Source organism: Rhamphochromis sp. 'chilingali' (genome assembly GCF_963969265.1).
Source record: "Rhamphochromis sp. 'chilingali' genome assembly, chromosome: 16".
In the NCBI taxonomy this organism is placed as follows: Eukaryota; Metazoa; Chordata; class Actinopteri; order Cichliformes; family Cichlidae; genus Rhamphochromis; species Rhamphochromis sp. 'chilingali'.
The window spans coordinates 33,947,549-33,967,947 of NC_137943.1; the positions used below are offsets into that span (position 1 = coordinate 33,947,549).

General features: G+C 39.1%; 2 protein-coding genes across 2 annotated transcripts in view; one reads left to right on the plus strand and one right to left on the minus strand.

Moving 5' to 3' along the window:
* On the minus strand, positions 1-18,337 carry LOC308383603 (uncharacterized protein; the record flags this gene model as incomplete). Its single annotated transcript, XM_080861647.1, has 2 exons — positions 6,206-18,337; positions 1-3,710 (listed from the first exon to the last, which is right to left on the minus strand). The coding sequence occupies exons 1-2, from the start codon at positions 6,303-6,305 to the stop codon at positions 1-3; spliced, it is 3,810 nt and encodes a 1,269-aa protein (XP_080717773.1). The 5' UTR covers positions 6,306-18,337.
* Positions 18,331-20,399, plus strand: part of LOC308412580 (uncharacterized protein) — a 10,621-nt gene continuing 8,552 nt past the window's right edge. The window contains exon 1 of the mRNA XM_080907048.1: positions 18,331-19,068. The gene's annotated coding sequence lies outside the window, so the exon portion shown is untranslated. The remainder of the gene's footprint in view (positions 19,069-20,399) is intronic.

Here is a 20,399-nt window from a genome sequence, read left to right on the forward strand (position 1 = left end):
TTAACCTGACAATCCAATGTGATTTAGAAATTTCTTAAAGAAGCCTTTCTTTTCCTTCTTCTCCTTTCTTTCCTCGGATAATTCCTCCTCCGTTTTTGCAAGTTTGTCTCGTCGCGTTACCTTGGAGATAAGATTTGCCCTCTCCTTCATTGCCTCCAAAGATTTGATTCGAGCCTGGTAACCCTCTTTGGCCTCTGATCTCTCTCCCTCAATCATCATGTCAATGTACTCTGGGGTGGTCAGAGGGTTTGGCCTCAGGCTGATCTCTTGCAGTCGAGTTATACACTGAGCTGACTGATCCATGAGGGACACCATCGTGTCCTGAAGGTGAACAATCTCTTCTTCCTGCCTCTCAATCAGTTCCTGAACAGTCATCTTTTCTTTATTAGCTGTTTCATACTTGCTTTTCAGCTCTTGCACTGTCTGCTTCTCTTTCACTTGAACATACTCCCAGCTGTATGTCTGATTGAAATGCACACTCCAAATGCATTTTCCAGGACAGACAGTGCACATCCCGTTCTTATTCATTGATGCACAGCCACGTTTCTCACTATCTTGTGCTATTGCACATGGGTAGTGACATGTTATTGAACATTTCTGGCAGTTGGTGATGAATGCTCCTTTCTCTGTGATTGGTTTTTGGACTGGTTTAATAACATCCACCTCAATCTCAAAGTTTTCATTTGAAGTTATGACTGCTTCATACTTTTTGATCTTTTCTTTGGTTGTCTTAATTTCTTCAAGCTTTGCTAATCCAGTTCTAACTTGTGGCTGCAAACCTTCGATGGCTGTTTCAAGCTGTTTGCGCTCCTTTAAGACTTCTTTGGTCATTAGCAAGCTTTTGGTTTCCATTTTACCCAAAGCAGTGAAGAACTTCTCCATACTCTTGGCTCCCATCTTCCAAAACATTTCATCAAAGCTGGCATCATCTTCATCAAAATCCACTTCACAGTCTCTGTTGCATCTGTTGTCTGCAAATAATGCTGAGTTATTGAACTTGAAGTGAACCGGAAGCCCTAACTCATTTTTTGGACACGGGACTGCAGAAACGCTTATTGCCTCAAGAACTGGTGGTTCTTTGCCATCAGCAAAAGTCACCAGCATTTCAATGTTCTCTGCCACATCTTTGCCAAAAATGGAGAGCACCGAGTCAAACACATATCTCTGTGTTGCTGTTAGTCGTGCAAGAGAGGCCTGAGTAACAAAACACACTGCATCAATCTCACTGACTCCATTAGGAGAGGTGAAAAGCCTGCGGATTTGCTCTGTGATCTCCTTGTCTCTTGCTACTCCTCTTGTATCTCCAAAACCTGGAGTGTCCACAATGGTCATGGAGAACGGGATTTTAAAGCCTTCCTGGTGGTGGATTTCATACACAGTGACTTCAGATGTCTGACTGTGAGCTTGTGAACTGGTTGGATCCTCATCAACTAACTTAAATCTGAAACCGTCGTTCCACTCTACACCAACAATGTAGTTGATCATTCCATTGATGAGAGTAGACTTTCCTGATCCTGTTGCTCCAAGAAGCATTATTGTGCGATTCTGCCTCATGCTTTCTTTGCCAAAGATATACCTCCGACATCCATCAATGTCCATATCTTCCTCTTCCAGGGGCAGTTTGTAAACTGAGGGCAGCTTTGAGTTTGTTTTCTTGCTGATATGTTTTAGGTACTCAGCCAGACGTGCAAATTCACGCTTTGTTGTGCAGACATTAACAATGATGCTTTCCTTGCTTCTTCCATCTACACCACAGTCACATCTGACCCTGACTGCATATTGTGTCTCTGACTGAAGCCCTGAAATGATGGCCTTCTCACCTCCTGAAATTGTTTGAGTCCACTCGAGGTCATTTATTGTTGAGCTGCTATCTGTTTTTGCATATTCCACTATGTAACTCAATATCTGGACATCCTCTCCAAGCTCAACAGGCTTCTCCCAGCTAACTGATATCTCACTTGAATATGGCTGAGCTTGAGGTTTTCCAGGAGGGCTGCAGGGTAAAGTTTTAATGGCATCACTGATTACATTAGCTGGTCCGACACCTGCTGAGGTCACTGCTCTGCATCTGAACACATACTCTGTGTTTGGCTTCAGATCTCTCACTGTGACTTCTTCAGCCTTTGCTTCTGTCTTTTGCTGCCATCCATCCTCTCCACTGACACAGTACTCAACAGAGTAGGAGGTGATGTTCTCCGCTCCAAATCTGGGTGGAGAAATCTTCAGTGTCACACTGTTGTGGTTTATGTCAGCTGCAGTCACAGTTTCAGGCTTTGAAGGAGGCTCAAAGTTCTCACTGACAGCAAATCCACCTTCATAAAGGTAGATGCTGGAACCTTCCTGTGTCTCATTAGTTAACCCCACTGTCAGGAACTTCATGTTCTTGTTTTCCTTGTTGGCCTCTGCAAAATCACTGAAGAGTTTTGCTTCCTTCCTCATATCATCTGCTACTTCTTTTGAAAGGTACCATTGTTCCTTCTCTACATTGTAAGTATGATAAACGTGAACGTCTGTTTTGGTTGTTTCTTTCAGGTAGTCTGATAAAGCTGAGAGGTACGGTTCATCCTTCCCCAGTGAGGTGAAAACAAAACACAGGCCATGCTCTGCACTGAGAAGTTCCTCATGTAGATTATTCTGAGATGGGACAGTCTTGGTGTTTTTCATCATGTTGGTGAAAGACTTTAAGATACTGATTTCTCTTTCTTTACAGTCCATCCACTCAGTCAGGTTTTTGCTGTTGAAAGGTGAAGAATGTCTCTTCTTCAGGATCTCAGCGAGTTCAGCCTCCTCTTCTCCTCCTCCTCTGATTGATGGTAGTCTCTTCGCTAACATCTGCTGAAATCCCAGCTTGAACTCGGAACACATTTCTTTAAAACTTGTCAGTTTTTTGCTAATCTGTGGGAACTGTTGGACAGTGGAAGTTCTCAGTGCATCGTTACACCTTGTTTCCAGTTCACTGAAATCCTCCAGGACGCTCTGTGATTCCTGAACTAATCTTATACTTATCTGACGGACGAGTTTAGCAGCACAAGAATCTAAACTTGTCAAAGGTAACAGCCAGACCTTCATTGGTACAGCCTTTTCGCCATTGGTTCCTAGTAATGTTGGAAGGCTTTTGTAGACTTCTACAGCTTCCTGAAATGTTGTTGGAGGTTTCTTAAGGCAAAAGTCTCCATAGAATCTGCAGGAGAATTTCTCAACACTGTTTTTGTCCTTATCTTCCATTTTCAGGGAACCTTCACCCTCTATGGAAAGCAAGGGGATCTTCTTGATCATCACCTTCAAGCTGCCCTGGATGTCTTGATGAGTTTCCCCTTTAGAAACCTCACGGTCAAACACAAAGAAAGCTTGAGCCCCATAAAGGATACCTGTGACTACATGTGTTGCTATTCCTTGCTCAAAAACATAGGGATGTTTTACGTTGCCTCTTCCAAGGTGATTCATTGACAGTTCCTGGAACTTTGTTGTAGTTTTGTAGTTCAGTGTCACTCTGGCCTGGTATTTGGATGTTTTGTGATCATTGAGATATTTGGCTGATCCTCCAACCTCAACCAGTCCTCCCAAGAAACTTGCCTTCAGGGATGCCTCAACATTTAATGCTGAAGATTTGTCCTCAATTGATTCAGATGCCACTATTTCAGATTCAGTGTTAGGTTGTTCTTGTTCTCGTCTATCTTTTTCCAGGTCATTACAGTCCCACAGTGTCATTCCTGTAAAATATGTTACCATTTATTTTTGGCGAAAATAGATAGAAACAAAAATACAAGTAACAACTGCCTGTCTAAAAAGTCATCTTTGTTTTATAGTGAAAGCATTATCAGTTAAATTAGTTAAAGACTTCCACAACATCCCATAAGTGTATGTTTCTAACTCAGAGCCCACTGACAATTTGAATCCAGCCCATAAATTACATTCATTGTCAAAAAAAAATTTAAGTCTGTACATTACATTTAAACTATGATGTTTTACTTTTACATTTTAAAACATTTTCACTAAATTTCACTAAATAGCACCTCTTGCCACTGGAATGCAGATGGTGGCTTAAAATGAGCATCTGTGCACTAAAGTTAATATATTTAACTAAAATTGAACAAAGACAAGTCGTGAAGATAAACTTCAGTGAGCTAAAAAAAAAAAAAGGCATTTAAAAAGAAAACTGAACTTGTAAAGCTAGCTAAAATAATAACAGTACAGGAAATATCCTTAGTTTTAAGTATTTGTTAAAGTGTATAATCTTTACTTTTGTAAGTTGCGTGACACATGCTTATGACACTTTGGGTGTCTCCAAGTCTGGTAAACACAGCATATTGTTCACAGACAGCTGGCATTAGTCTAATTTTTTTCCACATTGAACAATTTTCACATCCCTCCCTCTATACATCCATTTTCCAGTTCTACTTATCATTTCAGTGTTATATGTCTTATCTGTCATAGTACACTGTGCTGGAGGACCAGCACATAGGGACAGGCAACCATTCATGCTCACATTTACACATGGGGCCAAATTAGAATCACCAGTTAACCTGACATGCATGCCTCCACTCAAAAAGGGCCCGGCCTGATTTCAAACCAAGTACCCTGAGGCTACAGTGCTAACCACTGAACCACAGTGGTGCACTCATCAGTTTTCACATTTACTGTATTTTGTAACATTCTTGATTTCTTTTTATTAAAACAAATGTGTTTATGTCAAGAACAATATTTATTTCTATTCAGAATTGATGATGGGATTGTGGATTTTAGTTCACGTACCGTGGTAAGTTTGGGAACCCCTGATAATTTTCATGATTTTTCTTCATAAATCATTGGCTGTTTGGATCAGCAATTCCATGTAAATATATCATATAGCAGATGAACACAATGATATTTGAGAAGTGAAATGAAGTTTATAGGATTTACAGAAAGTGTGCAATAGTTACTTAAACTATAAGCAAAACTTAATATATTAGGAATATGCATAAATTTGGGCACCCTTGTCATTTATTGATTTGTTTACCTTTAGCACTAATTATTGGTAAACAAAATTTGTTTGGTAAGCTCATTGACCCTTGACCTACATACACAGGTGAATCCAATCATTAGAAACGGTGTTTAAAGTGACCAATTGCAAGTTTTTCTCCTCTTTGCATCTTTGAAGAGTGGCAGCATGGGAGCCTCAAAAAAACAGCTCTCAAATGACCTGAAAACAAAGATTGTTCAACATCATGGTTTAGGGGAGGATACAAAAAGCTATCTCAGAGATTTCAGCTGTCAGTTTCCACTGTGAGGAACATATTGAGGAAATGGAAGACCACAGCACAGTTCTAGTTAAGGCCCAAAGTGGCAGCTCAAGAAAAATCTTAGATATCAGAGGCGAAGGATGGTGAGAACAGCTACAAAGACCAAGAACATCATCTTGTTGCAGATGGTGTCACTGTGCATCGTTTAACTATTCAGCGCACTTTGCACCCCTTGCATAACAAGGGGCGTTATGCATGGCGGAAACTGAACACAGCATTCAAAGAGAAACACAGTAAAATATGGTGGTGGTTCCATCATGCTGTGGGGCTGTGTGGCCAGTGCAGGGACTGGGAACCTTAAAATGAGGGTCGCATGGATTCCAGTCAGTATCAGCAGATTCTTGACAACAATGTTCAAGAATCAGTGACATAGTTGATTTTGCACTGAGGCTGGATATTTCAACAAGACAACGACCCGAAACACTGCTCAAAATCCACTAAGGCTTTCATGCAGAGGAACAAGTACAATGTTCTGGAATGGCCATCTCAGTCCAGACCTGAATATTATTGAAAATATATCGAACCTGACTGAACTGGAGATGTTTTGTAAAGACGAAAGGTCCAAAATACCTTCAACCACAATCCAGACTCTCACTGGAAGCTATAGGAAGCGTTTAGAGGCTGTTATTTCTGCAAAAGGAGGATCTACTAAATATTGATGTAATTTTTCTGTTGGGGTGACCAAATTTATGCACCTGCCTGATTTTGTTTAAACAATTATTGCACACTTTCTGTAAATCCAATAAACTTCATTTCATTTCTCAAATATCATTGTGTTCATCTGCTATATGATATATTTACATGGAATTGCTGATCCAAACAACCAATGCTTTATGAAGAAAAATCATGAAAATTAATTAATTAAAAGTTAATTAATTAGCTTTTGCATACCACTGTATATTGAGTTACTACGCATGAATCCTTACCAGGTATGACTAAATCCTGGCGGCAGTCATACAGCATCCCAAGGCTGAAGGGCCGGCCGAGCGTCGCGACCTCCATCGTTCTGCTAGCTTCAGCATCCATCTCTGTATCTGAGCAGATAATACAAAGTACTGCTTCAACTTCTTTACTCAAGTACAGGCTCTGAAATGTACTCAAAGTAAGAAAGTAAAAGTAGCTCCTTAAAGAACATTTCTACCACCTATTTTTTAGGGGTGCAACGATACACAAAATTCACGGATCGGTTCGGTTCGATACTTTGGTGTCACGGTTCGATATTTTTTCGATACAAAAAAAATGTTCATGCCTTTTTAATTTGTCATTTATTAAAATTATAAATATATATTTTAACTCAAAAGTACAGTTTTTAAATTTAACCCTAACCCTTGTGCGTGTTTTTTATTTTGACAGCGAATGCGCACCTGCGGACCACTTATGTGCAGCCCTGGTTATTTAGCTCATCATATTGCAGCCACAGAAATTCTTTTGTCCATGAAACCATAAAGCTGCACTTTCTTTTTGCCTTATAGTCTGATTTGTCATAACTTTTCCGTTTTGCGGTAAGCTTTTCTTTGGCTGTCACTTCTTCACCCTGACCTGTCTTATTTGGCTCAGCAGAACTAAAATATATATCCTGCTGCTTTTACACACGCACACTCACATAAGCTCAGCGATTCTCTGCGCGATCAACCTCTCACATGTTTAAGCTGCGGGAGATTTCACTTGTCATGTTTGCATAGTAAGCTAACGATTGATAAGACGATGTCAGAGGAATTGGTGCACAAATTATCATCACTCACAGATCAGTGCTGTCGCTCTCTATACACAGTTCGCGCGATTGCAAAGTGAAAGCAAAAAAACAAGCGCAAATTCAAACGCGATTTCAATATGTCACATATTGGCAGTGGCTCACCGATGCCAATGACATAATTACCCAGCTACATTTCCGAAAGAATGCAAAAGCATTGACATATATTTTTCCTTCCTACAATAGCCCGACGGGCAGGGCAGAGATAGATTTTGGTAGCCCGACTGGAAAAATCTCTAGCCCCAGGACGTCGGGCTAGCGATTTTGCGAGCCCTGTATCTGATTTAGGAATCACTCATCTTTGGAAAAGAGAGTTTATTACAGAGAAATGGCTCTTTCCAAAATAAAAGCTATACTATCCGCTTCTTCTGGGCTATATTCTCAGCAGCATATTAAACATATCAGGTCCCCATAAGGAGAATCATGTGCTAACGGCTGTCTAAATGACTCGGCTAAAGTTAGTAGCATGCTTGTTGTTTTTGTCTTTGCACTAGGATGATGTCGGCGTAAATGTGCAGTCATATTCGTTGTGTTCCCACTAGTGCTTTCAGGTTAATCTCGTTGAAATGACCTTAACGCCACAACACGGCAAATCTCCGTTAACGAGCTACCCCTGATCGCCCCGTGCATGGGGCTAGACGGCCAACACGTTAACGAGCTAACTGCGCTAACACACTAGCTCCCACCCATGTAATTGAGCATTGCGTGGCACATCCAACATACTGTTTTACTTTAGTCCATGACGCGCTTACCTTCAGGGTCATACGTCACATGAAAACCAAAATAATTCCAAACGCCAGATGTGAATGAGGGTGGGGGAGGTTCAATTTGCCATGTTGCAAGGAGAGCTTAACTTCTGTCTCGCTAGCTTGCCCTGCGCTCTTCCTTCTGACGATGCTGTCTGTCTGGAGCGCTCAGTGGATCTGCGCTCGACAGTGCAGCCTAGGCGGAGTAGTCGAACGCAGATTCACTGAGCGCTCAACACAGACAGCATCGTCAGAAGGAAAGTTGATAAAATAAATTACAAATGTTGTATTGTTCGATACATATGCGTACCGAACCGAAAGCACTGTATCGAACGGTTCAATATCGATACGAATATCGTTGCACCCCTACTATTTTTATACAAAGCCAACTGAACCATGTGCTATATTATTGTCATAAAAAAATAATATTAGTAGATAGCAATACAAACTTTATTTCAGTCTACATTTTATTTCTAAAAAATGCACTCAGCTTGAATCGGTTAAGTAGAACATGAGCAGAGAAAAAGAAAGAAAATAAAACACATCTCTATTTTCTGTTGCCTCCATTGTAGAGGGTTACTTTGCCTCTAAACAGGAATTTGAGTAGCCTAAAATCAGCAGTAGTGGCTCAGCGTGGGGAAAAGAATCATAACTCACAATAATTTCTATTGAGAGCTCCAGTAGATTTCCTTAGTGTGCAGGCTGTGATCAGCTGACCTGCTGCTGTTTGTGGATGTACACAGCTGAATTCAACCAGATGTCAGCAGATGTTTCATGAGTTCTTTTGCCTGATTTCCATCCTTTACACTGACAGTACGCTGTTTATGCTGTTTATATTAAACACTCTAAAGTTGAAGGTGGAATTCAGCCAATGGATCTCAGCATCATCAGCTAAACATCATATGAATCTCTGCTACAGTTGATGTAACCGAACTCTGACCATGAAACCACAGCCACTGTGCACCAGTCACACATTGTAGCAACCTAACCTGTTTATCCTGCACTAACCTGCAGAGGATTTTCATGTAACCTTTAAATAACACAGTTAGTCTGCCCCAGTTTGTTATATGAAATATATATATGTAATATGAAACAACATAATGTAACTTGTACAGACCCAACATCTGATTTAAACACATAAGGACTTGTAAGCTTTACATGTCCAGTTTATCAAACACCACTGAGCAGTCCTTATCTTTAAATCTAAGCTCTCTTCTTCCTCGCCTGTCATGTCTTTCTTATTTTTCTCCATCTCTGACTGAAGTGAGCTCTTTTTCTCTCCCTGTGAAATACAGGAGCTTGACCTTGAGCTGGCAACACACTGTGACACAAACGGCACACAAACAGTTTGTGTGTTTGCTGATGTTTGTTGATCTGATAGAAACGCTGCACTTCAAGTTACCTGCCACAGCGACAAGACGTCACTGCCTTTCGTCTTCAGTAGGGGTAGCTGTGCAGAAGTAACTTAAGCTTGCAGTTGTTCTTGTGTTGTGCCAAAAAGATAAATTAAACAAAAACACCAGCCCACTTTAACACCCCCCACTAACAACCCAATATGGCACACGATTTGGGGTCTTTCATTTCTTTTCATGCAACATCTCCTGGTGATTAATACACATTCACAGGAACACATTCATGTGTTAATGTTTAGGCTTAAATCATCTGATCTTTGAAGGCTTGGAGTAAATCTGTCAAACCAAAATTAATGGGCCTGTTTTGAAAAAGTTAGGAGTAAATAGGGAGTAAAAGTAAAAATAACAAAAATTCTACTTAAGTATAGTAACAAAGTAACAAAAAAAAGGTAAATATATGCTATTTTTGAGACAGTATGCAAAATACCAGGGCCATCCAAATGAAACGTTTGAGCGTTTCAGAGGTGAAGCATTGAGTCTGCATGTGGTCTTTTAGGGATTTTATTGTTTTAAAAATGACCAGATTCTCTACGCTGTGTTCGACTTCCTATTCTCATCATTTGATATTGGTAAGTATTGTGATTCTGATTGATTTGGTTACTGTAAATAAAAGAGACCCAGTGCTGGGCTAGTTATTTATATAACTTATATAAGGTTTATTTTCTGATAAACCTCAGTCAAAACTCAAACACATCATATTGTAAAGGTTACATTAAACATCGGTAACTGTTAGTTATGTTCATGTATTTTCTGACATATTTGATCAAAGAAGAGAAGCAATTTGCATAGGAATTGCAGTTCTTGTCAGTCAGGTCAGAAATATTAAAAATCATTTTCATAATTACTAATGTAGGGTAAACTTTTTACTTTTTCCATTGTCCCAGAAAAAGCTAGTGAGTGAAAATACGACATATTTTATGCTTCCTTAAGCCTAAACTACAAAAACATCCATAATATCCAAAAGTAGTTTATTTTTTCTACAGCTGACACCAGAATATCAGTCATCAAATATAATAAACAGTCATTTGCGTTTTAGTTAGATTTGTACATTTTTATAAGCATTACTCTTAACCAGAAATGTTCAACCATTTGTCTGAATGTCAGACTGTTCCCCGCTGATCCTCCTGCACATTTCTCTTGACTGGCTGATTTCTTTAAACGACACCATTTCATGACATACGTCAGTCTTTAGTCTTTAGAGTGAAGATCACAATGACTCACGCTGATCCAAGCACAAGGAGCTATTAGTGGTGAACACAAAAATAAACCAATATCTTAAGATTTGAAATGCTCACCTACTTCAAAGTTCCAATGATCAGAGATGATACTAATGTGCATGTGCAGGACCAAAATGAGAGTTCAGGTTTGTTGCACATGTGAGTTAGATGTCCCTCTGTTCCAACTGTGCTCAGTTCATTCTACGTATAATTATTTGTGACAGAGTAAAAGTGGCAGAACTGACAGCACAGCTAGTGTACGTGATGAACACACTACAGTCATGATGTGGTTCAGTCTAAGTCTAATGAATAAATAATTAGCTTGGCATAAAGAAGATGGAGAATCTTTTAAATACTGCACCATACATAACGTCTGTATAACAAACAAAAACAGATTTAAAAGCAAGTTGTGCTTTAAAATGTAAAATGTAAAATAAATGAATAACTTAAGATACACTTTAGCTTTAAAAAATTATTTTGATATAAAGCTCTCGTGCACATTTCTGTTTTAGATTTAGTCCTTACCTTCATCAAAACCAATGGAAACGTTCAGCAAACACTAAAACGATGCATATTTAAGTAAGAACCAAAACACCAGGTTACACAGAGCATTCACCTTTGCCCTGTGACCTTTGTGAAATGACTTAAATGATGACAGAATTTAGCAAAGATCCACAGCAGTGTGTACAGGAGAACATTAAAAAGACGGAGAGACCATCAGCGTACTTACAGCAGGAATGTTTGAGTGTCCTAGGGAAGGCTGCAGTTTCACACACTATATCCTCTTTCATAGGGACCGCCCCCAGATCTTTAATCAGGTGGCGGGACAGAAAAATCACATGACATGCTGACTGTACAAAGAGAAAAGCAATAATATATTTAAACTTTATGAGCATTATCTGCAAACTGAAGATGCTCAGACAAAACTAAAATGTGAACTTTCTGGAAAACAACATGGTTTGGGGAGTGGATTCTCTAACAAACAAACAAAGGTTTACATTATTGAACATTCATGCTGATCAGTTATTTCTCCACAGGTTCAATGTGCCATATGACAACTGCGAAAACAAGATTTATTTCTACGATTGTTATAAACATGACGGCGGAAAATGAAGCAGTTTCTTTCATTTTCTGTCAAAGCCGACGGTCTTCTAACGAGGGTTTTGTGGTTTTTACTCTTAAGTTCTGTTGTTGGTAAATATCTTCATTTTGTTTCTTAGTTTGCTTGTGGTTTATTTTTTTCACTTTTCCATCTTTCTGCTTCGTTTGTTCTTGAAAATGTAAACTTTTTGTAATTACAGTTCGTTTCCTGAGTTTGTTTTCCTGTCCTCTTGTTCTCTGTGTCGAGTCCACTTTTCTGTTCCTGTATTTTGTGACTTCCTGCTTCATCTTATTAGTATTTTGTCTCTTGTGCTTTCTATTCAGACTGACATCCCTTGCCTTACTTCTCAGTTAGGTTCAGCTGCCCTCCCGGATGCTTCCTCTCCAGTTTTTTCTTCGCTCACAGTTTTGTGCTCCTAGAAAAACACAAAAAGGTCGTCCAGTCTTCCTCCCCTAACCCCAACCAGTTGCCTGAGCCTGGTTCTGCTGGAGGTTTCTTCCTGTTAAAAGGGAATTTTTCCTTCCCACTGTCACCAAAGCGCTTGCTCAAAGGGGTCATATGATTGTTTTTTTTCTCTTTTTGTTGCTTTGTTGTACGATCTTTACCTTAATATAAAGTACTCTGAGAAAACTGTTGTAGTGATTTGGTGCTGTAAAAATAAAACTGAATTTGAAATTCAAAACTACTTCTAGTATTTCAATTCCTGCTTTCAACACTGTCTTTATTTTTAATTTAAAATATTTTACGATTATTTTTATATTTTTAAAGTTGTTTTGAGTTCATTTGGCCTGCAAAACAGCCATTTATGACACTTTCAGGTTTAAGTGCAATACTGGTGGAGTGTACCTGAAACAGTGGTAAAGTCAGTCTAACATTTAGTCATTATTTGTGCAGTCTATTATACCTCGTATGTAAACTTCTCCCTGTGATTTGTTTAAATAGGCTTAGAAAGCCACAGCTTGTCAGTGAACCCTGGTTCTTAAACATGTAACACAAAACCTGTGCATGAGCAACATTAACATTACCTTTCAGCATCTTTTTACAATATTTTAATCATTTACATAGTAAATTTAATTATGATTAACAAAAGTCAGCATATCCATGGTTTTACACATAGTCTATGGACAGTGTAAGTAAGTCCTTTATATGTTTTCACGAGCTTTTACTCGTGTAACTCTCACTGCATGTAAAGCTTTTTTCCTGAGAGTGAGACACATAATCTAATAAGGAATAATAACAACTCACTGTTTGTAGGTATACATTAACTTAATATTACAATTTTATGTGTCAACAGATAACAAAGTTTGATGGCTTTTACAAAAACTTTGTATGCTGAGAACAATTTGGTCTTTTCAAGGCACCAAAGTGCATCAACAAAAACAGTGATTTTATTATTATTATGATTATTTTATTAAAGTTAGTAGTCGGTTTCTGGCCTCTGGTTTGTGTGTTTAGACCCAACATAAGTCATAAAGACAGGAGAACAGCACAACCCCCCTCAAAGCAGCAGTAAACTGTTTTGTGAAATACAATTATTTTGTCATTGGAGTTTGATTGAGTAATAACATCCTTGAGCACACATTTAAACTTGCATTCATTCTTATATGTGCTTAAAATCTTGCAGCTGCTGCATCTACAGCAGTGCATATGTGGTTTTAGTTGGTTTTAACTGATGCTGCTGCCCACCTGCTGGCAGACGCTACAGCAACCTGCTGCAAATTACCCACTGACTGTGGATCAGAGTCAAACTACCCCCACTTACCATACGTAGAAAAAAAGAACTAGTGTATAACCAGCTGTGGAAACTGTTTACCCAGTGAAATAGAGAATTAGAGAATTTAGAGGAGAAACAGACAAAGGGATTCTGACTGAAAAACCAACTGTCATTTATGACTTTTTGTCTTATTTATATGTTTCAATTGAAAATTTTTGTCACATTTCAAAACAAATGAAAACAAACAAAAAAAGACCAAAGTGCTCCTCCAACAGCAGGTCCAATGTCTACTCTGATTATCAACTTGCCAATAACAAATGACTAATGACTCTCCAAGTGAGGTAATCGAGTTGAAATTCAATAGTCAGTGTAGAGTGTCACAGCCTTATCTATGCTTTGACATTTAACCATACCGTTATGTTGATTTCTCAGGGACAGCAGTAATTTACCCCCCCAAAAATTTAAATAAACATTATTTATATTTCATTATTAACTCAATTACTAACTGTTTCAATCAATATTTAGTGCAGTGGTGTTATGTACTTCTCACTGATCATGATTAATTGAGGATATATGACGTGTTTTCCATAAAACAACCCATTCCTCTGTCTCCTTCTTGGTCTGTATGCTTGTTGGTCTGCCCTAACCTTCAGTCTGAGTGTTGTCTAACCATGATAGCAGTCACCTTGTCAGCATGTAAGGTACTCTGTTTTTCTTCACTCATCTTCCCCTTTGTTAACGATGTCCCAGTGGAGGTTATGGGAGAGAGTTTTTGTGTGGCTAAAAAGGAGGAATTAGTTTCTGGAAATGCTGGAAACCTGCATCCGTTGGAGGTGATTCCAAGAGTGTTTCAGTGTATCTTTAGTGTATTTTAGTGTACAGAGTATTTTACAATGTTAAGAGGTAGCTAGTTAACTATGACAAGGAATTGTTTTTGATGAAGGTCATGAGAAAAAACCTTGTAACTAATGATAATGGTGAATGTTTGAAGACAAACAGCTGAGTTAATTCCTGGTGACCAGGGGCCTGTTCTTCGTACCGCGCTAAGTAAGTTAGCTGGATTAGATTGTTGACGATTTTGCGTGATCCTGGATCGTTCGGTTCCCCGAAGCTCATCCGGGACTTGCTGTCATAGCAACAGAGCCGTAAGCGTAAACCTGCTCGGGAGCAGGTTTACTTTATGTAAACAGGATTAGATCGCGGCCACGCAGGTATGTCCGCTTCATTTATACGAAAGCAACAGCGATATTCCACCACTGTTTCACCATAAATAAATAACATCAATGTAACTAAAGATAATGCAGCACCTGATCCATTTATTGATGTCACACAGATACATACAGGTCATTTCCTAAAAAAGGGAAATGTACTATTAACATTCTATTACATGTATGTGATTATTACAGATGTAATTCATATTTCAGAGTAGTAATTGTAAATTACTTCGTGTAATCAAGATGAGAGACCACGGCTATAAAAGCGAAGGTGGATTTGGGAAGTCTGTCGCAGCCATGTCCTGTCCGTATACGCGAGCCACCCATTGCGGAAGGTGCAAGATTGATAAGGAGAGTCCTCAGAATTCAGCGTATATTGCGGGATAGACAGGATCCTTTAGCTCAGCGCGACAGTGTGCTCATAGAGAGACATCGATATTCCCGTGAGGGTATTATTTACTTAACCAACTTGTTGACGAGGGGGTGCAGGACCACCACCTGTCTTTTTTTCCTCTGCCCTTTTCTTGGTTGCTGTTATGAACAAACTAACAGAGTATTACAGGCCAGTATTACCTTGCCAAGAGACGAAAAGCAATCTAAGAGATAAATATTACCATTCTGTAGAATACTCCTGTATTCCACTTTTACTTGTTCCCATGTTCTTGTGGGTCCTGTTGTGGCTCTAATGTGAAAGGGGATATAATATAACATATTATAATATAATATAATGCCATATGATATTGGACAATATAGTGTCATATGATAGATCTACCCTACCGCCTACTGGTGTTGGCCAGAGGGGCCGATGGCGCGATATGGCAGCCTGGCTACAACCGTAGCTGCCTCCACCAGTGTGTGAATGTGGGAGTGAATGAATAGTGGTATCGTACAGCGCTTTGGGTGCCTTGGAAAGCGCTATATGAACCCAATCCATTATTATTAGTATTATTATTAAATTACCTACGAGTTTGATTTGTCAGCAACTTTCTGCCAGCCCTCTCTCCTTGCTTCTGCAGCCTTTGCAGTTTTCTCTTGCGTTTTAATTAAACTCTGAAACTCCTGAAATCCCTCACTCATGAGTTCTTGCTCTGCTGCCGGAAAATACCGAGCGCGCCCCTTCGACATTTTCGCCGACCAATCAGCAGGTTGCCGATCAATGTTTCTACTATCGATGCGTAGCCCCTTTTACGACACCCAGTGATGTCACATTACTGCGTCCAGCTGTACTAATCGTCAACAGCAGGCGTGTTCGGGGAACCGGATTAGCGAGCTCACGGTTAGCGCGATGGTTTGGTCTTGGATGTGTCATTTGATCTTGGATGTAGTAAGCGACGTACGAAGAACAGGCCCCAGGCCTGGTACTTCATTAAGACATTAAGCAAGTCATCCTAGAGTCTGCAACGTCTTCTGGCCTAATTTCTGCGTCTTGCCTGGAATTTGGGCAAAAAAACCCTGAATAATAAATTTTAACAGTGATAATAGTATAACTAATGTAATTCTTTTTTTGCTTAGATTTTTTTGTCAGTCAGTTGGTTAAACTGAATTGTTTTCATCACTGTTATAAATAAAAATGCCCAGATTCTTAAAATGTTGTGTTTCAGAGACAAGAATTTGTTGCCATGGAAATATGTTCTTTAACTGTTACCCTACTAGTGTTTTTGTCAATAATCTCTAATAACAATGAAATACATTTAAAAATTGAGCTCTACTCTTACTTGTTGTATATCGGTAAAGAGACTTACTCGATTTGAAATATTATTAAAAATGTGTATAAATCATTTTCATGAACTTTTGTTCATTTAATGTGTTTCTAAATTTGTGTAAATCTAAAAAAAATCTTTTAAAAAATTGTTTGTGGGATGAACTGGATGCTTTAGCTTTACCTTCCCCCACTGATGATGTGTTGTTGCACTTGTAATGCTGCTGGTGTATGTGCTTGGCTTTGGGAGTCAATGGTGTGAAGCTACAATCTGCAGGATTATGACTGAATGCTTCTAAGTCAGAATCCTGGGTAGACGCAGTGATACCGTAGTGCTGTGGATCTTCGGTTGGTCTTGGATCGTCGGCCGGCTGGTAAAGGAGAACCATTTGTGACTGGGCTGGGGGATGGCCAAATGATGGTTGCCCCTGTCCAATCGCACACTGATGTTTGTGGAGAATCTGGTGCTAAATTACTTGTAAATGACCTTTTGTAAGTTATTGTATGCCATGCCTTTTAATAATATTGCTAAATGATGATCCTCTAAATTTGTGACACGCCATTTCCTCTCCAGATTACGAGTCATCTGCTTTAGGGTACGTGTTTGAGAATTATATCACGGAGTCAGGTACTTCTGATTTGAGACCTTAGTTTTCACCGGAGCTACAGTATCCAGAGTCGTACGTAGTGAGGAGGTAAAATTATTAACAAGATAATCGACCTCTGTTGGCGCAGCTTTCAGATAGCTGCTCTGCTCTATGTTGGTACAGGGCATTGAAGATGATAACAGTGGGTGGATTATATTCTTAAACTTAGTTACAGCGCTTTCAGAAAGACATCTACTGTGATAAACGTCTACTCTCCACTGCTGGGGAGCTAAGCTGGTGAATCCCTAAAGACACAGTGAGTGAATACAGTGACTATATTTAACAGAGAGTGTGCTTTGCATAAAGCAAGTGAACATTACACTCTGAAATAAGACATTATATATAAAGTTCTTAATTAGATTGGCTACTCAGATAAGTGCCACAAAAAAACCCCACTGTATTTTAACAGGAACAGGAAGTGATACTCTGCCACAGAGAGAGCCACCATCAAGTGAGCGCACCACCCACAGCCAGGAGGACAAATGCTTCTTCGAATGCTGGATCTCTCATTGTCTTCGTCTTTCTTATCCTTGGGAGGAGTTCAGTCCTGATTCAGACAACTTATTAGAAAAGAGCTGGTCCAGAAACTTTTGGATGAACTTACCTTGTTTTATATTTTCATTCATGGTTTTTTTCCTATTTCTCTTTTCTTACTTTCTTGTTGTTACAAAAAAATAAATAAATCACTAAATTGTAAAACCTGGTCTGTTCATACTTCTCAGTTTGCTCTCCCTGTATCATATGTGTGCATCAGATCTGTATCACATAAGTGTGCATGAGGGGATGTGGCAGTGGGATGGTGTTGTTTCCTTTTTTAAATCTTTTGGTTTGTCTTCCATGTAATAACTACTGTCCTAACTGGGAAGAATGAGAACAGAGCAAAAAAATTTAAATAGTAATAGTAGTAGTATTAATAATTATACAAAGTGAGTTGCACATACTGATAATATTGGGGTGTTGGTGTTCTTGTTGTTGTTTAGCAGACAAATGATTGTATCAAACAAAAGGGGCAAAGAAAAGAAACCCTCATAAACACTAATATTGCTGTCAACCCCCCCAAGTACACAAACGTACAACACACTGACCACAAAGAATTCCTTTTCTGGAAACGTTGAATCTCTAGAAAACCTGGAAGCATGAAATCACCTCCCTTGTTGGACCTTGTACATAAGAGACTCTTGAACTGTGAATAACTAGAAGATTTTATAAATAGCACAACTCACCTTCACTGTAAATAAAATCACTTTACTTGCACAACTGAGTTTCTACGTCTGAATCTGGTTGACACGTGACAATATTTTTGTAACACTGATTTAGAAAAGAAAGTATTTAATAGATGCGAGCTTGTCTCTCAATTATCAAATCGATTACTCTGGAGAAAATACGAAGTCTCCAGAGACATTATGGCACAAAGTAACCACAGACTGGCTGTCGATTCAGCCAGGATCACGACATCTGTCCTTCCAGACTAATTTGAATGAATTAGAGAATTTCGTGATTCTCTGTACCGATTTGGGCATGACGAGCTCGAACGCTGACTTGACGCGTGTCACAGAAGTTCCTGCCAATCTAGTGTGTTTCAAATTTGAAGATTTTGAATTGTAAATGTACAAATGTTAAATATACATTTTAAAAATTATCTTATTGACAAAATTATTATTTTAAATTAATAAGTAAAAAAAGGAACTCTAAACTCTATGTACCTCTAAATGTGATTACTTTTTTCTTTGTCTTTCTTTTTTCTCCAAGTATAAAAATCAGTTGCAATTCAGTCATCGCTGAAGAGTCTGCACAAAGTGAGTCTTTTAACTCATATGTTTCACTTTTTCTTTTTTTCCCCTTTTCTTCCCCAGCACAAACAAAGATAGAAATGTGTTCTGAAAACTTCCCTGAAAACTTCAGGTTCTCTCGACAGCTGCTTTTAAATATGACCTGTAACATTTTGTGATTTGACAAAATGTGTCAAATTACACATTTTGTCAATCATGACAACTTGAAAAAAGTTCCAAAGTTCTCCTCCAACAATTGTCTACTCTGCACTCTCTATAGCTACTGTTATCACTAGCTTGCCAATAACTGATAACTTGGATTGGCAATAGTTAAACATGTGACAGTGAACCTCTTTCAGGTTTCGATGTAGTGCTGCTGAAGTGTACCCAAACAACACGTTTTTCACGCTGCATGAAATGTGCACACTACACACTGTGTGCACACTGCATAAAAGCCCAAAAGGAGCCACAGAGTAAAGCAGACTTGCTCTCCCTTACTGGTCAGAGGCATACTAAGTGGTAAGTTGACAAATAAACTGAGGGGTTATTTTACTGTTTATCTGTTATTGAGTTGTATAAACTGAAAAAGGGGCTATTTATATAGTAAGGGGTGCCTGAGCACCACATGCCAGTGGAGGTTAAGATCAACACAAGGTTTATGTAAAGTTTGTATTGTTTGGATAGGTTTTCTTTTAACATTGCATGCTACAGTAATTACAAGCTTTATAACTTATAAGATTTTTGTTACAATTTAATGTAATAAATATTTTATTTTCACTCCATTTTGTGTTCTGTAATCTTGTGATAATCAAAACTAAAAGGAATCCTAATGATAAATGAATCTGATGGGTTTTTCAGACAGGACAGAGTTAGACTGAAAGGTGACAACTGATGATGTTAGCTTATGACATAATGCACTAGCATGAAGTTAAGTTTGGTTAGAAATGTACTACCCACGTAAAAGTTTAAACATTAAATATTCAAAATGAAAACAATGCCAGTGCTGCTTGTTTCTGTACACTTTTAATCTTACAGAGGCAGGAACTTCACTGATCTGCATGTGGAAAATCTGCTTATAAAATTATTACGTTCAGAGGTTTCAGGATAAATTACAATACAAATGACTATGTACCATGTGCTGCCAGGCACGTTTTAAACAGACATTACAAGACACTCGTGGTTAGGGATGGGTACCGGTGTCCGGTGCCATGATGGCACCGGTTCTGACATAAACGGTAGTAACCAGACCGAAAAGCAGCGCACGTTTCGGTGCTTTATTTCGGTGCTTTTTTTTCCTGAGCTGTGATACACTTCTAGCCAATCATTTTAGTTTCCGAGAATAGTTAGCGGGGCCAGGTACGTACGTTCTTTTAGAGCAGAGCTACAGATTAAAAATGCCCAAGGCGAAGCGGTCAAAAGTCTGGCTGTACTTCACAGCAAAAGATGCAAACTCAGCAGCAACAAGTGCTTTAAGCTGATACTGTGATACTGTCAAAGGAGGTAACACATCAAATCCGATGAAACACCTGGCGACGCATAGCGTTTTTTTTAAAAGCCCAGAAATGCGCCGTATTTGATAGCTTGCTGCGAGACCTCACACCGAGCGCATCTACTGCGGGTGGGTTGCCTGTTATGCAACATCCCCAAAAACCCGAAGAGGAGAGTCCTGGCCCCTAGCCCTGCCAGTGTAGCAGAAATGATGAGGATGATGATGCAGCAGCAGCCGTTCTTCTCTGCGTGAGTAGCTCAATGTTGTTCGTGTGTAATTTACGTTGAGTAGGCTAACCACGTTATTACATTAATGCAGGTAAGGTGAACTAGCAAACATCATCATAGCTACATGCGGCTGT